Below are 19224 nucleotides of genomic sequence, written 5' to 3' on the forward strand. Positions count from 1 at the left end.
CAGACATGAATCTCGGCCAAGTTCCTCTCAGCTCGTTCCCTACTGATCCACTGACACTGCTGTCAACATTTAGTAACAGAAAAGGCAGCCAGAAACAGAGACAAACAAACGGAGGAAGCTACAGGAACAGAAAACACGACGGGGAAGTCTCAGAGACACGGCCATCTTGAGGGTCCCGCTTCTCCAGGACATATTTACAGCAGAAAGGACGAGGAGAGGAGGAGGAGGACGTCTGCATAGATCCACTGGATTCCGATCGTGAATATTTGGAGGTGGAAGTGGCGGAGGGAGGGGGGGGTGGGGGGGTGACTGGGGAGAGGCAATCATACCTACATATAGATACAGGGCATACATCCGCTGCTGTCTTTCTGGGAGGGGGGGGGAAGGGGAGGTTCTGTTCATTTGAATGAAACAATGACGTTTTCAGGTTGATTGACAGTTATGAAGAACACGGGTCTGTGTTCAACTCGGAATCATGGGGGGGTTACTAGACAGCTATCACAATAAATAAGTCAAATTGAATACCATAAGAAAGCCAAAGTAAATGTATCCAAATATACTTGACCTTGTATAGGATGGACATGAAAAGTCCACATACACCTGGTTTCAATGCCATCTTACCATTTATTCCTAACATTTGTATTATGTTGTATTCTTACAGCAACCTAAGGAAGTAAAAAGCTGGAGAAATCAAAATAGTTTTTCCTCATCAGCCCCTTTCACAAGCTATTTAATGTCTGAGTAGCAATAGCAGCAGCCATACAAAACAGGAGACCGGAAATATGTGTAATCAGCCCTTGAAAAACTCATTCCTCTTACACTGACAACTGCACAGCCCTTAGCTCTGTGTACTGAACCATTTATAAGGAGACGGTCATCTGGGTAAACATAGGGCCGGACCAGGTCGAAAGGAAAGATACAATCGGTGGATTGATTGGTTGATTGAACGACTGATTGTGTCAAGGCTTCCTCACAACCACGTTCAGACAATCCCCCGCTCCGTAGCAGATGCCTGTGTTTGGCGTCCACGCTTTGGGACAGCACTGGGGCGTCCAGGCTTTGGGACAGCCCTGGGGGGCCCAGGCTTTGGGACAGCCCTGGGGGGCCCAGGCTTTGGGACAGCCCTGGGGGGCCCAGGCTTTGGGACAGCCCTGGGGGGCCCAGGCTTTGGGACAGCCCTGGGGTGCCCAGGACAGCATGCCCTCCACGCAGCCCCCTGGTGTGGCCGTACAGGCTGACTCACAGCCAGTCCAAAACAAGTCACTTGATTTGAGGTAAATTTGAGCTTCACTGATCCTTGCCTCTTAGGCTGCCTCAAACACAAAACACATGGGATGAATGCAGACACAGACTCAAACAGGATCCGGGGGCATGGGCCTTGGACATGGGACCCTTCAGACCTGGGAAGGTTACAGACTAAACCTCTGCAAACCAGTCTTCCCAAAACAGATATAGTTTGAAATCGATTTAGAAGTAGGTTTTAATCTGTGTTGGGAAGCCAGCTCTTGCATGTCCGTTCTGTTGACTATTGCTCTCTAGGCATTCTCTCTCTCACGCCTTTCATCCAGGAGTAAGATTGACCCACCAAAGCTTGTCTGTTTGTAAAGTATCGAATGTATTAGAACTTTCTGGCACCTGAAAAGCAGCAGAAACGTTGAGGGCAAAGGTGACGGGTGTACAGAAACACATGAAGTTGGCTACATCTTTCCCTACAATTCGCTGCCTCGTTTACTCTACAACAACCCACTCACGTTCCAAAACGTCACGAACAAGTGCTCGTGGGGAGGGACGGGGGAGGAAATGATATAATACATCCTGGTGTGACAAAAAAACGGAAACGGTCAACAGGTTTCAGAGTGACACGGTGAGACGTCAGTCCCTCGGGCTGCGACCTCGAGCAAGCCTCGACCCTCAAACCACGACCCCATCATCCTCCGCCCCTGATGACTTCCTGTGTCCGACATGCCTCAGACGGTGGACGGAGTCAAGGTAGCCATTTTGGGGTCAAATCCAAGAAGAACAGTCCTCACTGCAAGCTCAGTCCCGGACAAACCCTCCAGGTGGGCGGCCCCCCAATCACTCCTCGCTGGGGGAACTCTCCTCCAGTGAGAAAATGGCCGTCACGCTGACCCCCGTGGAATTGTGGGACGTGGTGATGGTGACAACAGTATGTAGAAGAACAAGGACGAGCAGGCAGAGCTTCAGACGCCCGTTACAAAGTCTGGGGGCGGCGGCCGAGGTCACTGACGCCCCCTGGTGGTCACAGGAGGGAGAAGTCCTTTTCAGTGTCCCGCGAGAGCGGTTGTCGGGTTTGGAGTCCCATCGGACGTCGCAACACTCCGCATTGCTCTCCGGCTCTGAATCCGCTAAAAGCCCTGGCAGAGACACAGAATAGAGAGTTACCAGGACGGCAAAACCTGGCGTAGCCGTGCTTGTTTGGGCATGCTGGCACAATGAATCGAGGATATAGTCAATTAGCACAATAGCAGTATAATTAGAATGCCCCAAGGTGTTTGTCACATTTCAGCCTCGCAAACGGACAGGTGAAAACATAAAAAAAAAGTGCTACCATGGTATGGGGGAGGGGGGAGCAGGGTGGTGAAGATTTGAATTTTGTTGATTCGACCTCACAAGAAACGAGGGAAATGAAGGGCCACACGGTGCATTGTGGGAAATGATTAGCCACTGATGAGGTCATGCTTGTCAGGCATGTCATCACATCAATGCTGCTGTCACTGCTTGCCGGAGGAAAACTTAAACTAAAAAGAAACTTCAAAGGGCAGAGAGGAGAGGCGGGGCGAGGAGAGGAGAGGAGAGGAGAGGGGAGGGGAAGAGAGGAGAGGAGAGGGGAGGGGGGAGGAGAGAAGAGGAGAGGAGGAGAGGAGAGGAGAGGGGAGGGGGGAGGAGAAGAGAGGAGAGGCGAGGAGAGGCGAGGCGAGGAAAGTAGAGGCGAGGCGAGGGGGGAGGGGAGGAGAGGCTAGGAGAGGATAGGTTAGGAGAGGCGAGGCCCGAGCAGATTACAGCGGATCGGATGGCAAGCAGAACAAAAGAACCGAGCGACCGTAGCCATCAGGAAGTGAGGCGTTCCCACCTGTGCAGATGAAGCTGGGGCTGCCTCCGTGGATGAGGTCATCGTTGTCAGGCAGGATGAAGGGACACCTCTGCTGCACCTCCAGACAGTACTGGACACATGGCACTGTCCTCCCACAATGCCTCTGGGCGGTCGGGAAATACTGGGCACACAGCCAGGGCTTATAGGCCTCCTGGGATTAGAGGGAGGGATGGAGGAAGAGAGAGAGAAATTGTGAACACAAATCCAATACTTTTAGTCGTGATTAAGGAATTGACTGGGTCATATACGTGATTACAAGAGTACAATACAATTCCAAATAGGACTGACTTAGCACTTAAATCAGTAGCTAACACATTGCTCAACCTTTCTGGCTAACATGTACCACATTCCACCACTAGAGGGCCCTGTCTACTTCACAATAATCTACACACTTAATTTATTTCCTACATTCAGCCAATCAACTGCCAATATCCTTCTTTGATCTAAAGCTCTCGGTGTTTCCAAAAGAAATTCTGAAAAAATTGATTTTCGTTCCAATTCACTGCACGGACCCTTTGTCTTAGCCTTAGTCGGCTGTGTGTGATTATGCTGCATGTGATCGAACCATGATTACAAAACACAACTCATTGACTGGACATGTTCAACTGCGGGTCTCAACCTGCAGGGAGCAGCAGTGCGTCTGAGTTGTGTGAACACTACAAGGTAGCGATGGGAGAAAGCTCATATGTCATTGGCCTTCAGCCAAGGTCGGAGATTACGGGGCCTTTCCTTTTTTTGTTTACACAAGGCGCTCAAAAAACGGTAATAACACTAATTCCAGCACACACACGCACACTTGCACACAGACGCCCAAGCTTCAGCACCCTGGACAGGGACGTTTGGGTTCGTCCACTTGTGCACTTGTACCACGGACAGCGCAAGTTCTGTGAATCTCAAACATGGCAGCACACACTGAACAGGGCCTGTGTAGATGAAGACGTCAGTGTCACTTTCCTTGATGGGTCTGTGATATGGCAACCCCCCCCCCCCCCCCCCACACACACACACACACACACACACAGGCTGCACTGCCCATTTAGCTGCTGTGCAACCCAGATCAATAGAAGGCTGGGCCCAGGATGATCAGATAAGAGACTGGAACGTGAGATGACACCAGCCAGTACTGAGGAAGACATCAGCTCCACACAGTTGACGCAGGAAATGTGCGTGCATTCTAATAGGGCGGGCGCACGCTTCACGGGCACACACACACACATCTTCCACATATACACACATTCGCCGACTGTCACAGTCATTGCAAAGACGGACCCACACAACACACACAAAGACACGCTCACACGTACACACGCACAGGCGCGATCACGTGCGCACACGCACACACACACTGAAAAGAGGCTCCTTGTCTACATAGGTCATATGGATGTTTATGTTTTGTCTGGGTTATTCCTGTACCCTGGCATGTCAAGGGGCGCTGGGACAAAAGAGAAGGCCACAGATGTCTCCTGTCTCCTTCAGGAGATACTTAGAATGACTCATCTCGAAAAATGCCTACTGCTTGTGTGTGTGTGGGTGTGTGGGTGTGGGTGTGTGTGTGTGTTCGTGTGTGTGTGTGTGTGTGCGTGTGCGTGTGTGTGCGTGTGTGTATGTGTGTGCCCATTTTTGTAAAATTAGCCTGTGTGCGCGCGGGTGCGTGTGTGAGCATGTTCAATCAATCATGAAACAATGAACCCTATTTTCACATTAAAGATTCAAATCTCATTAAGGATGAATCAAGATATTGTGCGACCGCAGCCTATGCCAGGACAACCTGTATGAGAGCAATTTGTCATTCTTATGTCAGGTAGTTGCATATTATTGACCAATGATAGGGTGCATACCGAGTCTCTCCAATCACCTTGTTCAACCTCACAGTCTAAATTCTGACATGGAATCAATTGTCTACTCTCCTAACTGCAATATCCCATTTGTGTATGTATTTCAAATGTCATACAAACATATATAATTCGCTTCTGCAGTATCCGCGCCCCTAAGAAAATTGTGAGACAATGTCATTATGATTGTTAACAATCATAATTGCACAGGGGGTGGGTGGGTGGGGGGGGGGGTGGAGTGGTGAAGGGGGGGGGGGGGGGTTGGTAGCCTTGGTTTCTAATGTTTTCAACATCCGTCCTTCATCTTGAGAATGGCTAATGCAGGACAACAGGACAGAGGTCACAGAGGTGCAATCAGCAACGTGGAGGTGGTGTGTAAATGGGATGGCTCTGCCTTGCTTCCTGCAGCAGCCAAGGCTACAGAAGGAGCCAGCAAACCCACAGTATCCAAGAGGAGGGGCAAGAGCAATCCACAGGGATTACTTGCCATTCCACTAGGACGCCTGCCTTATCCATTTGTCACCCCACATTAGCACTTTAAATCACCACTGTGTTTCAACGCGGTGTTCTGTTTACTGTAATAGGTGTGTTTGCCCATCTATAAAGTAGTGTGTGCGTGTGTGTTTGTGTGTGTGTGGGGGCTGGGCTTGGGGCCTAGTGACTGAAAAGAGCTTAGAAGAGATGGTTTCTGGGTTTGTGAGATGGTGCTGGAGCGGGAGGAAGAGAAGAACGCTTCCATTGTTTCAAATTTGTATGGAGGAGACTGCTGCCAACAGCTGAGTGTGTGTGTGTGTGTGTATGCATGTGTGTGTGTGTGTGTGTGCATATGTGTTTTTAGAATGGGAAAATACCGTATACATGAATGGACATGGAGAAGAGTAGCCCCTCTGTCTACACAGACTAATATACATAGGAGTAGTGCACACATGAGTAGTGACAAATTGTTTTTAAGGGATGACAGTTGTTGGTTTTTCTTTGGGGGGGGGGGGGGGGGGATTTGGGGGGGTTGTGTGTTTTTTTTGGGAGGAGGGGGGGGGGGGGGTCCTCACATTTGCATTTAGATTGAAAAGCAGAACCGATGACTGTCTCTCTCTCTCTCTCTCTCTCTCTCTCTCTCTCTCTCTCTCTCTCTCTCTCTCTCTCTGTCCATATCAGTCTTTCCTCTCACCATCGCACGCATCGCCACTCTCCTCCCGTCCTCCCGTCCTTCCCCTCTGCCCGGGGGACACAGGAAGCCAGCCCCCCCTCCCGGGAGCGTTGCATGGTGACAGACTCCACTGTGTAAAACACATGAGCGGGCCTGCCGTGGGTACCGGCGCTAAACAGGCACACAGCTAACCCTGACCCTGACCCTGACCCTGACCCTGACCCTGACCCTGACCCTGACCCTGACCCTGACCCTGACCCTGACCCTGACCCTGACCCTGACCCTGACCCGAGCCTTTCCCAGCTCGCTGAGGGCGGCTCCTTTCCCGCAATGTGCCTTCTGTCATCCTCCTCTCCTTTCACAACTGTTTGCATGTCAAGGCTCGGCATTCCAAAGGGAGACCAAAGGACTTCACCACCCGCGTGTAAGGACCATGAGTCTTCCGCTAACCGTTCGATAGCATAAAAGATAGGTTGCGGGGTAGGTGAGCGCAGAGGATTCGAGGGACGGCGAGGGGGGCGACGGGGTGATCTTGTCCTCTTGTCTTCCTCTTTTTGAGGAATGCCCGTTTTGGAAACAAAGAGCGATCTGACGACAGAGAACAGGGGTCTGCCGGAGCTGCTCGCTGGCGGTTGTCAAGGTAACTGGACCCCTGTTTTCCTGTTTTTTCGTAATGGCCCAGATTCACCAGGTACAGCACCACTCTCAGCTGTCTTGACCTATCCTGTGAGCCAGGACCCTTGTTTGTGTGTGTGCGTGTGTGTGTGGGTGTGCGTGGGTGTGGGCAGGTGTGTGCGTGCGTGCGTGCGTGCATGTCAATGCATTTGCCTGTGTCTGTTTTCTGGGTGTTAGAGCAGAATTGAGTTATTGAGGAAGCAGACCTCTGTGTATAATTAGATCACACAGTGTAAATGTGAAGCTTGCCCTCTCATGTCTGACCAACCTCTGCCTTTCCTCAACACATCATATTTCCTCCTACAACCAGCCAAGGACATCCTGTGCGTACTGTACGCACTGAAGACAGCAAACTGGGTGGGGTTACAGATCTAGATTTGAAGGCAAACTTAAATGTATGGATATCATTTTGTTCCCTACTTTATTCAAGGTTCATTGTTGACTGAATCATTGGCACACAGCATGGCTCCTTTCTATCCTTCCAGTCAAAAGGAGGGGAGCCCCTTTCGTTCAGGCACAGCCAGGATTCCCATCAGGCACACGGAGGGGAGAGAGGGAAGGGGAGAGGAAGAGAAAGAGAAATAGACGGGCAGAGAGAGAGAAAGCTGTCTTCATCCTGACAGTTCTCTAGATGTGGTCATTCTCAAACAGAGAATCCCCCCCGCTTCAAAGACTCCTCGCCTCTCTGAGTGACAGCTCCCGTTGTTGTGATGTGCGTTCGCACGCCTCACACCTCACCTTCTCCCATATTCCGTTTACAGTCCTACAGACTGCGGGAGCGGGAGGGGAGAGCACGGGCTGCACGGAAGAAACATCCTGTTTCATATGGAAAGACCAGAGGAGAAAAACCAAAGATCAGCAGGAAAAAAAAATGCGAGGAAGGGAAGGGTTAGAAGAAAAAGGCAGAGAACAAAAAAACCTTCAGATGTTTGTTTCGGTGATCAAACTGGACCCGATTCTGGTCTTTGGGTAAGGGTTTTACTTGGGAGTTTTGGACTGAGATCCCTCTTTACCTCAGGCAATGTTTTGGCCACCTATGCACAGCCCTGTGACAGGCCCTGAATAATGCGAACTGTAAGACTCCGAGGGTCACAACACAGCCACACCAAAAACCACCTCCGGGCTAAAGCACACATCTGACTGATGATCACCATTACTGTTTAGCCCGGTGCTCGCCACCCCGACCCACTCAATCGTGGGTGCGCCGACTTCCCAAACACACATGATGCCCTTGCAAAAGTCCTCTTTCACCAGCGCCACCAGGAAATGATTAGCTGGCGCTGACACATGACAGGTCAAGGACTGACACTTTAATTGTCTTCCAAGTGGGATGCGCGGATGCTTCTAGATAGCCAGTGGGGCCTGGCTATTCTAGCCTGAGCAGAGCTGTTGGTAAAGGTACAGGTAAGAAAGCATCTGTCTCTCTCAGCTTCTGGATGGGTTCTGGGGGAGATACTATAGGTCCCACTATGGCGCCCCATAAAACGTCTTTACCTTTCCCCTTGACAGGCTTATCCATTCCTGGTAGAAAGATTTGAGTGGAAATGGCTCAGGTTTACTCAAATATCCGAAGGAGGAACGCTCCTCATGTTCCGGGTGGCTGCAGGTGGAACAGTCTGCGTGTCTTCACGGCGTGCTGTCACACCACGTCAGTCAGGGCGCCAACATGGCAGGCACGCCCCTACAGGGCTAAAAACAGCTGTCTGACTCAGCCCTGTGAAATGTCAGACATTTCAAGTCAATCACACAATAAGGTGCAGTGCCATTACCACCACAACACAGATCGGGTCATGCCCTGCGGAGCGCAAGGTTCTCCCACACCCGAGCTATTTTCAGCTGTGTGTGTCAAAGGACGGTTTCAAACGGAGGTCGGTCTCGCGGCATCGTTCAGCAGGAGAGAGACAAACAGGAGGGAGACAAGCTGTCCCCGAGCCTTTCAAATCAAAGGTTCTGAGAGTCGGGGATGGACAGCCTTGGGCACAAACAGCAGAGGGCGCTATTCTGGTGTTTGGGTTGATCTCATTGTCTTGTTTGAGGGAGATTTGTCCTTTGATACAGTAGCTGGTTGCTATCGCTCTTCTGAACTCTGAAAGCATCAATAAGCAGCGAGATGTCTGGAACACCAGGAACATTCGCAAATAGTAGATGCATTCACTGACAGGTCAGATTTGCTCGTATAAGCAGTGAGTCATCCAGCCACACTGTGTGTGTGTGTGTGTGTGTGTGTGTGTGTGTGTGTGTATGTGTGTGTGTGTGTGTGTGTGTGTGTGCATACTGTAAGTGCTGTGTGTGTCTTTATGTATGTGTCTGTGTTTGTCAAACGAAACCTCGTGTGAAACCATGTGTTACAATTATGGTAAGTAGGCCCTGCTGGGTTGGATGTGCACGGTACAATACAGAAAAGTGGGCCAGTGTAAATGGAGATCTTCCATTGTGCAGTCATTTACAGATGGATCTAATCCATTTGCCTCGGTTCTCCACTTATCCCATTCACAGTCATCTTGGCCATAGAACTATTCAATACTGCGCATACGAGTATTATATGCGCTTGTCATTATGCACTCAACCAGCCAAAATGCTGTCACTTCTCATGCGTAACAGCGTGAAACAAAGCAAGTTTGTTTTCCAAAAACACCTGACTTAATAAACCGTCAGAAGTCAATTGGGTGTGTTACTGCCCAGTAGAGTACGGTTATCGTTCTCCACGGCAAGCAAGATAGACGAAGAAAAATCGGCTCTGCGGCGAGCATAAACAATTGACGGGCGCCCTTTTCATAAATCCACGCCAGCTCAAGTAAACACAGTGCGTTAGAGAGGATTTCAGGTCGTCTTCGACATCTCTGAATGGGGCTTAATACATCCCCAGTGAGGATCGCTGGGTAAGTCTCTCTGAGCGCGGGCAGGGGGGTGGGGGGCGGGGGGGCACCGGGCAGGCCTGAATGCACGAGGTACTCGAACGGCACGGGGTTAGGGTAGTGCCAGGCCGACAGCAGGTGGGCTTGACAGCAGTGTGCACTTGCGTGGAGGGGCGCACACAATGGACCTTTTTCTCGATCTACTCAATCAATATTGACCACACTGCTGTGATGCTGCCAATAAGGAGGTTTCGCACTGCGCCGGGGCCAAGGGGGAGGAGGGTGTGCGGGTAGAACAAGAACAGAGAGAGGGGGGGGGGAGAGGGGAGGTGGAGAACAGAGGTGAGGCGCGTGGGTGGAAAACTGAAACCAAGGGACTCATTTACAGTTATGGGAGAATATTAGGTGGGTTGACATCTCGGGCAAGAGATCCAATTGTCAAGGTGAAGGTAGTACCTCGATTAAAAGAGCTGGCAGCAACAGCTAAGCCAGAGTTGGGACCAAGTTAACCTTACTTGCAGGCTCTGACTGTGTGCTTGGCCTCTGGAAATAAGTGTTAGGACTGTGTGTGTGTGTGTGTGTGTGTGTGCATGCTTGTGTTCCTGGTTTGATGTGATCAGTCTTAATAACAGTTATACCATCTCAATCACTGTGCCATCCATCCAAATACATCGAAAGAGAGCCCAACTCCTCTTGTACTCCTCTAAACAAATCAAACATAATTTCCGTCAACATCTGCAGCAGCTTTCGTGCGTTCGCAGACCAGCTGTTTTCTTTTGAATCTGCGTGAGCACAAACAAACTAACTGGGTAGGTGTGTCCCACAGGGCTTGCTGTATCGACTTCCTGCTGATGTAGTTAGGGCTCTGGGAGGGTGCAGGCAGCGCTGGTCGTTGCCTTTCTTTCCAACACTGCCCTGGAAGCCTGAACTCTGACCCTAGCCAAGGGAACATTGACTGAATCTTCCTGGGGTCACCATCGACCCTGCTGTTCCTGTCTCAGCTAGCCTGGCGGGAGGGAAGCTGCTTCAATACCACACTATATTTACCTCTGTGTTGAAAGGATTTCCATTGCGGCCAATTACCGTGGCCCTTGATTAAGATGGTACACCACGTCTGAATGAGAGTGAGCCACTTCCCATGTTTCGAAGGGGTGTGTGTGTGTGTGCCAGTGTGTGTGTGTGTGTGTGTTTGTGTGTTCTCTAGGCAGTCCCCTGGCAGCTCCTCGTTCATCATCAGCTGTACCATCTCTCTCTCTCTCTTTCGTTCTCTCTCTCTCTTCATCTCTCCATTTCTTTTTCTCTCTCTTTTCTCTCCCAGCCTGAAGGAGATACAGGCCAATTCAATCACAGCTCTGTTGTCCCTTTGGAGAGAGAGTGAAAGACAGACAGAGGGAGAGAACGAGGGCGGGGTGCAAAAACAGAGAAAGACGGAGATAGGGGGGAGATAAATAGAGAGAGAGAGAGAGAGAGAGAGAGAGAGAGAGATAGGAAGAACAGCTCCAGGAGTGCTTGAGCGAGAGGGATCCTTAGTGTCTCTAACAAGCAGACAGGTGTGTGACAGGAGGGGAACTGTCTGAGGATGTGAGTGCTTGAGGGGGGGTGGGGGGTGATGGGATGCTGGCAGAAGCATGTCTCGGGACTATTAATCCTCATAAACCTGATTAGAAGACGCCACCTGCGTAGTAGGGCGGCCTTTCACAACAGGCCAGGTTTCCTAGGAGGCAGATGCTTCACTCAGCACACTGCTCGCGGCTATCTAGTGAGATATTGAGGAGCGTCGTCAGAATGAAATCCTGGATAATTCGACTATTAATTCGAATATTTGCGGCCTGAAGGACAACAGCACTCAACTCACCTGCGTTTTTCTAACGATAAAAACATTTTGGTCAGCCGTTGTACGTTTCATTTTTCCCCTTCCCCGTTTCAAGTTCAATGGACAGTTCAAATAAACCCAAGGGTGATTTGGTTGGCTGTGTCCTATGAATCAGTCCCTCTGAAGGCTCTTGTAGGGTTTCGCTTATGGGTACTCTCCACATGCACTGATAGCTTCCAAGCCTCTTCTTGAGAACATATCTCCATGTTCAAGAGCCCCGCCATTATGATGGCTGAAGGAAGAGCAGAATAAAATGCAAATGCTAGTTAGCGTCGCGGAGAATTTGTAATTATGTTTATGAATACTGGCTCTCTTTTTCCCAGACACGCCCTGGGCTTTTGTGCCTCTCATTAGCCACGATGCTATCGTCTCCCAGAGCCTGGAGGGACGAGAACGAACTGTGGCATTGAGCTTGTTCGCTCTCTCACGCATACACGCACTCCCTCTCTCTGAATCACTTCCAAATACAAATGCGCACACACACACATGCACTCACTCACATTCACGTTCTCTCTCTCTCTCTCTCTCTCTCTCTCTCTCTCTCTCTCTCTCTCTCTCTCTCTCTCTCTCTCTCTCTCTCTCTCTCTCTCTCTCTCTCTCTCTCTCCCTCCCTCCCTCCCTCCCTCCCTCTCTCTCTCTCTCTCTCTCTCTCCCTCCCTCCCTCCCTCTCTCTCTCTCTCTCTCTCTCTCCCTCTCTCTCTTTCTCCCTCTCAATCCCATTCAGGGCTTTCATTACTTGTCATCAGGAGATTCTTATCACAGTCTCTGCTCTGCTCAGCCGAGGAATAAACCCCTTGCCAAAAAGGAAAGAGGGGAAAGATTAAATAACAACCAGAAAGTGTCCAAAAAGGAAGAAGCCCCAAATCCCATGGCAGTCTCCAATCAGTGTCATTTTTTAAACAGCTGATTGCTTTCAGGTGTTAATCAGCAACCAGATCACTTCAGGTTTCCGAGCACGCATTTTCTATCACAGCGTACTAACTGAAGGGAGATTAAAACAGTCTGTAACCTTGGACTTTCCTTCATGCAAAAATGGGTTGGAATTAGATTGGAAGTAAAACAGGGTGCAATCCATTGCCAGGTGCATCTATCCAACCCGTCATTTGTGTAAGGGGGAGGTTTTGAAGGAGGTCAGATTCAACTTAAAGATAACTACTGTACTGATGGTCCAGGTGCATGTTTACCCAACCAGACTACAACTTGTTCACAATATGTGCCTCATGTTTTGGCAACTCGCAATGTTTTTGGGGCTATCTTGTTGTTATTATCAGTGACCTATGCACTTTGTAAAGATCTCTTTTGGAAGTCACTTTGATAAAATGATAACATTTGATAAAAGCGTCTGCTAAATGAATAAATTTAAATGTAATGTACTGGACTGGCAAAGCCCTCTAAACATGGATTCAGGGTAGAGTAGAGCTGCATTGTGAGCGCTCTCAGTGGTTATGAAATGGTTACAAAACACGTTGTGAAATCTAGGGCAGAGGGCGGTGGCGGTGTCGAGGTCTGTGTGAGACCTTCACGCATGATCTACACAACATGTATAAAGGAGGACGGTGTCGACAGTCTCATTTTGTGCTTTGAGAACACAAGGAACCTGTTGCCTAGCTTCGGCCATATAAACAGAAGAAGGGTGTCTGTGATGAAGCCCAAGATCTTGTGTTACTTTCATTAGAGGAGACAGGCCTCAGCGGAAGCTAATCAACACCAACAGAACCAGTCATGGGTACTATACAGACAACGACCTCTGACCTATTAGCCACATGTTTTGTTTACTGGGTGAACCAGGGAGGGGAGCGAGCTCTCCAGGGGCCAGTCATGACGCTGTCTTTTCCAGCATCCCTTCGTGCCTCAGAGACCCTGGATGCACGGAGCACCGCACAGCACACTCCAACCGCAGCAGACGCTTCCTCTGGAGCTGTTATGCCGGGGTGAAGGATGGTATGCTCGAAAACAACCTTCAATTTCAAAGGAGCCGCATTTCTCCTCCAGCGAGTGAGAAAGAGGATTGAATGTGGCTGGGGGGCTGTTAGAGGCCACCACGCCACCACAAAACAGGAAATGGACGCCGTCCAGGGGGGGTTCTCTATCCTGTCTGGTGTCGGGGGACCGGGGACAACAAACAGTTCCATGGTCAAATTCAGCGTTTGACAATTCATTTAACAGTGAGTGACATCATCCTCAATCATCCTAATGGACGCCATGCGGCTTAGCCGAGCTGCCACTCGCCCCTGGTGCTTGTCTGTCCCAGACGTGTTGCTCAGCTGCTAAAGGAAAGCATTAAAGGTCTGCTTTGCATACAGCGCGCCACATACTGCGCTACCCTACCGACGCGCCGGCTGAGCGACAAAGCTTGAGACGCGCTTTCCTGTTGCTCTGGGATTAATCGATAGTCAGATTACAATTTACTGTATCTGTACAGAGGGCACAGACTCTGGATTACCTGGAGCGGAAGGGGGGCCCAGGCCAAACAAAAGGGGAAAGAACAGGGCTGTGCGTGCCATGAAACACAGCAGCTAGGTACATTTACATTTCAAATCTAGTCATTTAGCAGAGGCTCTTATCCAGAAAGGACTTACAGTGAGTACAGGGACATTCCCCCCGAGGCAAGTAAGGTGAAGTGCCTTACCCGAGGATACAACATTGTTTTGCACGGCTGGGAATCAAACCGGCAACCTTCTGATTAATAGCCCGAGACGAGTCCCTTACCACTCAGCCATCTGACCCCCTGAGGTAACTGTCGCTCATGCTGTTATTTTGTCGATTTGATCTTGTTCCTGCATACTGCACGTCACATGACGTGACAGGAAATGAATCAGAGAAGTGCAAATGAGGCTCTGCACGAATGACGTGCAGTTGCAGCCTGTCTCTAGTCCACCGGAGCGTGTTAATTTAACAGTTTTTTTATTTTTCTTTACCGTCACAAGATATGTAGATGCAGACATTTATGTAAGGCAGGCATTATCAAATGTAGGTCAAACTCGCAAGAACAGTTAATGAGCAGCTTTCAGCCATTCATTTAGGCTGCTACAGATCAGGCATCTTCTCTCAGTAATCTCCAATCACTGGCCGAGGTTTAAACAATGAACAGAACGGTCACAACTGCAGACATGCAGGGGGAGGATTCAGGTATATTTCACGAGAACCTCCCTACATTTACCAAAGACCCCTTCGTGTGTGTGTGTGCGTGTGTGGGTGTGTGTGGGCGTGTGTGTGTGGGTGTTTGTGTGGGTGTGTGTGTGTTGCCATGTGAGCACCGCTGGTGTGTGCCGCAGCTTCCAGTCTGCAGGGTCGGTTGGTTATTTAGCATTCTGATCACCTGAGATCATTCATAAAAGCCTGCCATGGAACAGTCTGCAGGGAGACAAGCTCCCCCAGGTGGGACAAAGCCTCTCCAAGGTCAACATCCCACAGCACAGAACACGGACACACACACACACAAGGGATTTATGAATAACGTGTGGACAAAAACACAGCTAAAAACAATACAGGCCTGTGCTGCAAATACTCATGTACGCACTTGCACACTGTAGATTTGCAATGAGCACAACGATATCTATGCAACGACACTTACCAACGGAAATGTTTCAGGTCACAGTGATATCTTAGCGAAGCTTTGGGACTGCCTCTACGACCAGAATGCAAAAAGAGGGCTGCGTGCGTGTGAAGCGACTCTACCCGTGTTCAAGGCTAAACGACCAGTAACATAACACAATAGATAACCGCTGCTAAAGGACAGTTATCTACGCTTTCTTACAAGTCCCCGCCGCACCACACGGATCGTTCTCACTGCACGGAAACGGTGGAGGGGGGTGAGGGGGGGTGAGGGGGGGCCAAAGGACTCACTAGGCAGATTAGGACGACGACAGCACTCGCTGTCACACACCTGCCTCCTCCGCCGCCCCGAGCGGGCATCTGCTCCAAGGGGCCTGTCTGCGGGGGCAGTGGAAGATGGAGGTGTACGCGTAACCCGATGGCGCGGCGCTTTCAGCACAGGTACATCGCGTCAGAAGGAGTCCGATATCAAAGAGCCCAGAGAGCGTCACATGTTTGCCTCTGTCTGATGTTCCATATCTAGCCGGAGGGATCAAAGCCACATCTGTGGCCTGCAGGTGGACGTATCTGTGCAGTGACCTCTACAGGGAGTGATTCACAGCAGGAGGTTTCTTCGGGGAGTCATGTTGAGCGTCTGGTTTTTTTTGCCGACCGACATCATAGATGTTCGGGCCAAACTACTGAAGCTCATCTGTCACGCCACCCGCCTCCTGTCTATGCTGCCTCGAAACAATGTATGCATCGTTCACACCTGTGTTTACACCCTCCTGAATGGTTGATGGTCCCGGCGCATTTCATAACTGAGAACATTTAGGTACAACTGTCTTACTGGGGGATTTTGGCACAGATTTGACCACTAAGATGAACACATTTCCAGAGCCTTGAAGCCGTGCACACACACTGTCACCAACTCCCTACAGTGTGATTACAGTGGTACAGGCACAGTATTCGAGAGCAGGTAAACATTAAGCTATGAAGGAGCGTGACATTGTCGTTTGAAGAGGGCCCTGTAATCAAGCGAGTGAGGTGCTTAGCAGTGTGTGTGTGTGGATGAGGAAATCAGGGCCAACCTCAGTAACTGTGGGCTTTCAAAATGTCAGCGTGTCACCTGTGACACATGCTGCGAGAGAAATATAATGGGGCTGCGTGGGTAATGCTACACATTAACTTGACACTAATTACTGTACTTCTCATGAATACCTGTGGTAGCAACATCGCGGTAACAGTGGAAGTTGCTGCGTACAGTCATTCCGTGGTACCACTGCCGAGGTAATTAAACGACCGGAACCAGGTGTGTGGGGGGGGGGGGAGGTGTGGGGGGGGGGGGAGGGGGAGGTGGGGGGGTTGGTGCTTTCCAGGGCCAGGAGCAGGGTAATTTTCATTGTGTTTTAGTTTCGCAACCTTCACTTGCACTTCTGCCTAATCCCTTTTACCCCTAGAGAGCCCGGGCTCTCATGAATCTTGCTCAAAAGAGAGCAATGCCATCAAACCGCAGTAACATACAGTTACATAGCGCTTCCTTCGACAATGTTTCAATGGGGTAAGGGGTGCATTCGCGGGCGGGGGGGGTGTGGGCGGGGGAGAGTGGGCTGTCATCACATTTCCACAGTACCAGGCCAGCCTACACCTCCCAGCACTCGTTTGACCTCCCCGTGCCAGATATTGTCGCAATGTTCAAATCGACCACGTATATCCGTTGAGGGTTTTTAACAATGAGCCACAAGCTGAGCCTGTCGCTGTGTCTGACTGTCTGGCTGCCTGTGTGTCGCTCTTGCTGTCCACCTGTCCCCCCGTCTGACCGGCTGTCGGTTCACCAGGCTCCTTATGTTCCTGTCTTCCTATCTTCCAGTCCCCCCTTTTGGGCTGGATGGCTGTGCACCTGCCTCTCCCTTCATCCTGTCTGTCCCCCGTGTCCCTCCTGTCCTGTCAGTCTGGCTATCTGTCTGGACTACTTACGTCTTGTGCAGGTTGCCTATTCTGTTCCATGCCACTCTATAGTAACAAGAGGGGAGACCAAGAGACAAAACAGGGCCGGTTGTGAAGATTACTCATAGTAATAACAAGTCAGTGTGTCTGTTTGGACAGTGACCCTCTGCAAACTTAATAAAGGCGGATGGTGCAATCGCCACGCTCTGTATTCACACGCGGACAGCTGACACTCCACTGTGACACACACAGGCCTGTTTCCGCACACCTGTTTCTTTATCACAGGCATAGAAGCTCTGGCATACACAATTAGCTTGATTAATACACTTCACACACAAAAAACGTACAGTATGACACACACACACACAAACACATGCAGAAACACCCCGTTGCCATCAGCAACCCCTAGCTATCTTTCCACTAAATTAATGTTATCAGTTTGGCATGGTTGTCCATTAGAATTGCCTGATTTCAGCACCATGGACAGTTCTAAAGATACGCTACATTCGGCCTAAATGCCGTAAAAGCCGTTGGGTCAAAAAAACTCAATTACTACAACTATTCCATGTCAACGTTGTCTGCCAGCTTTATGACTTATAATAGATCCCATCCTACAGCAGGCGAGTGTTGAACAAACATTGGCAACAAACATTGGCAAAAGACTTCCAGCGGATTAAGCTGGGGAACTACCGGTTTCCTCACAACTTTAATGAAATGTGTGAAGCGGTCATGGCCGAACACCTGGCACCCTCATTTCAGACACTTGTTTAGCAAACATGGGCTATTATATATAATGAAGTCGATCTACAATGAAGCACTATATATACATTGCTATTATCATTTTAACCTTACGGGTGAGTTCAAGTTTTTACGCACCAAGGTAAAGAGCGCTACAATAGCCTACCACTTCCACCCAAAAGCATTTAGTATACCGGTAGGCCTTCATCCTATCCTACACACAAACCGAAGTGATGAGCATGAGGCCATGCGTCTCGAGCCTACAGAGGGGAGTCTCCTTGAATCTGTCATCCGTTACCATGACGACTCGATGGGAGAAGGGCTGTATGTATTCAGTCAAAATCAACAGATGGATAGAAGATCCCCTTTAGCCTACCTTGCACTGCTCCATGCAAGTTCTCACGGAATATGCATCCGTTTCGTATTTCTGAGTCATAATTTCAAATTCCTCATATTTTTCCTGGGCGTGCTGGTCGTAGCGCTGGTACGCCTGGACGCAAAGACTGCACCTTGCCATATCGCCATCAACGAGCACGTCAAGACTGCAGTTCAAATTGTCCGGACTTGTAGACCCGTAAAACAAATCCAGAAGAGAATAAGAATTACAAAAGGAAAGGTATAAATCACTAATATTTACAGACCGCGTCCCCTCTTTTTCGGAAATGCCCTTGCACAAATGGTCGGCATCATCAAAAGTAAAGCAGTTTTTAGATAAACTATCGTGGTGGCAAGTTTCAAGTCGCCACAAAGGTTTGGTAGAATTTCCTATAAAAATAGCATCTTCGTTTCCTCTGAGGCTGCTGTTAGCTAAATGGTGGTTAGGTGGTATATGGTTTGATGGATAAGCGCCCAAGTCTTTTGATGAAAACTTATCACGGGTCCTTGTCACTTTAGCCTCGGCGCAGAACCACAAGTGATCGGAGAGCAGAATGGTTAAAAACAGGAGAGACGCCAAGGACAGTCGCCATCTCTGGGCCCTCTCTGAGTCGGTGAATGGCTTTTCGTTCTCGCGGGGTTCGAGCCAGATTTTTAAGCCGTCATCTTGCTGCCGACACGTCCAAGCACCCCTGGTCATATTTTGGGAACGCGCTTCACCGGCCGACTCCACCGTGGGGGCTTCTCTGTCACAACATTCATTGACGTGGGGTCTAATTTGCGTTTTTCTCCTCTTAAATGTTGTGGTGTAGTCGGTGGTCCAGGCTTACCTCGATTATCGGTAGCCTAATTCCCATTCAATTAATGTGTTCGTGGAGAGATTAGTGCATCGATGGGGCCGTGTTCTCCATGGCTCTCCAATGAAGATGCTAGTATTCTTTAGCAACATGTCTTGCCCCCCACCTCCTCTACCCGCCGCTCCGCTCTGGTCCTATGCGTAGACCCGTTTTACGGCACACTTGCTTGCATTTACGTTCTCCCCGACTCCAGTGGCTCTGGGAAGAAGGCTTGGTCCAGCCTCCTTGCCTTGGTCTTCCTTTAGCACTGCGATGATTTTCGCTTCCTTGTTTGGGCAA

The 19224-nt window shown here is 49.8% G+C and overlaps 1 protein-coding gene across 1 annotated transcript; it reads right to left on the minus strand.

Moving 5' to 3' along the window:
• Positions 1-472: 472 nt before the first annotated feature.
• nalf1 (NALCN channel auxiliary factor 1) lies at positions 473-19010 on the minus strand. Its single transcript, XM_047031248.1, has 3 exons — positions 18090-19010; positions 3092-3263; positions 473-2375 (listed from the first exon to the last, which is right to left on the minus strand). Exons 1-3 carry the CDS (start codon positions 18786-18788, stop codon positions 2077-2079), a joined length of 1170 nt encoding a protein of 389 aa, XP_046887204.1. The 5' UTR covers positions 18789-19010; the 3' UTR covers positions 473-2076.
• Positions 19011-19224: the final 214 nt, after the last annotated feature.

The sequence above is a fragment of the Hypomesus transpacificus genome, chromosome 12 (assembly GCF_021917145.1).
Source record: "Hypomesus transpacificus isolate Combined female chromosome 12, fHypTra1, whole genome shotgun sequence".
Lineage (NCBI taxonomy): Eukaryota > Metazoa > Chordata > Actinopteri > Osmeriformes > Osmeridae > Hypomesus > Hypomesus transpacificus.

Coding starts and splice junctions, on each gene's coding strand:
- nalf1 (XM_047031248.1), bottom strand. CDS start 18,788: ATGACCAGGGGTGCTTGGACGTGTCGGCAGCAAGATGACGGCTTAAAA. Junction 3,264..18,089: donor CTTGCATGGAGCAGTGCAAG/GTAGGCTAAAGG, acceptor CTCTAATCCCAG/GAGGCCTATAAGCCCTGGCT. Junction 2,376..3,091: donor CCCCAGCTTCATCTGCACAG/GTGGGAACGCCT, acceptor TGTCTCTGCCAG/GGCTTTTAGCGGATTCAGAG.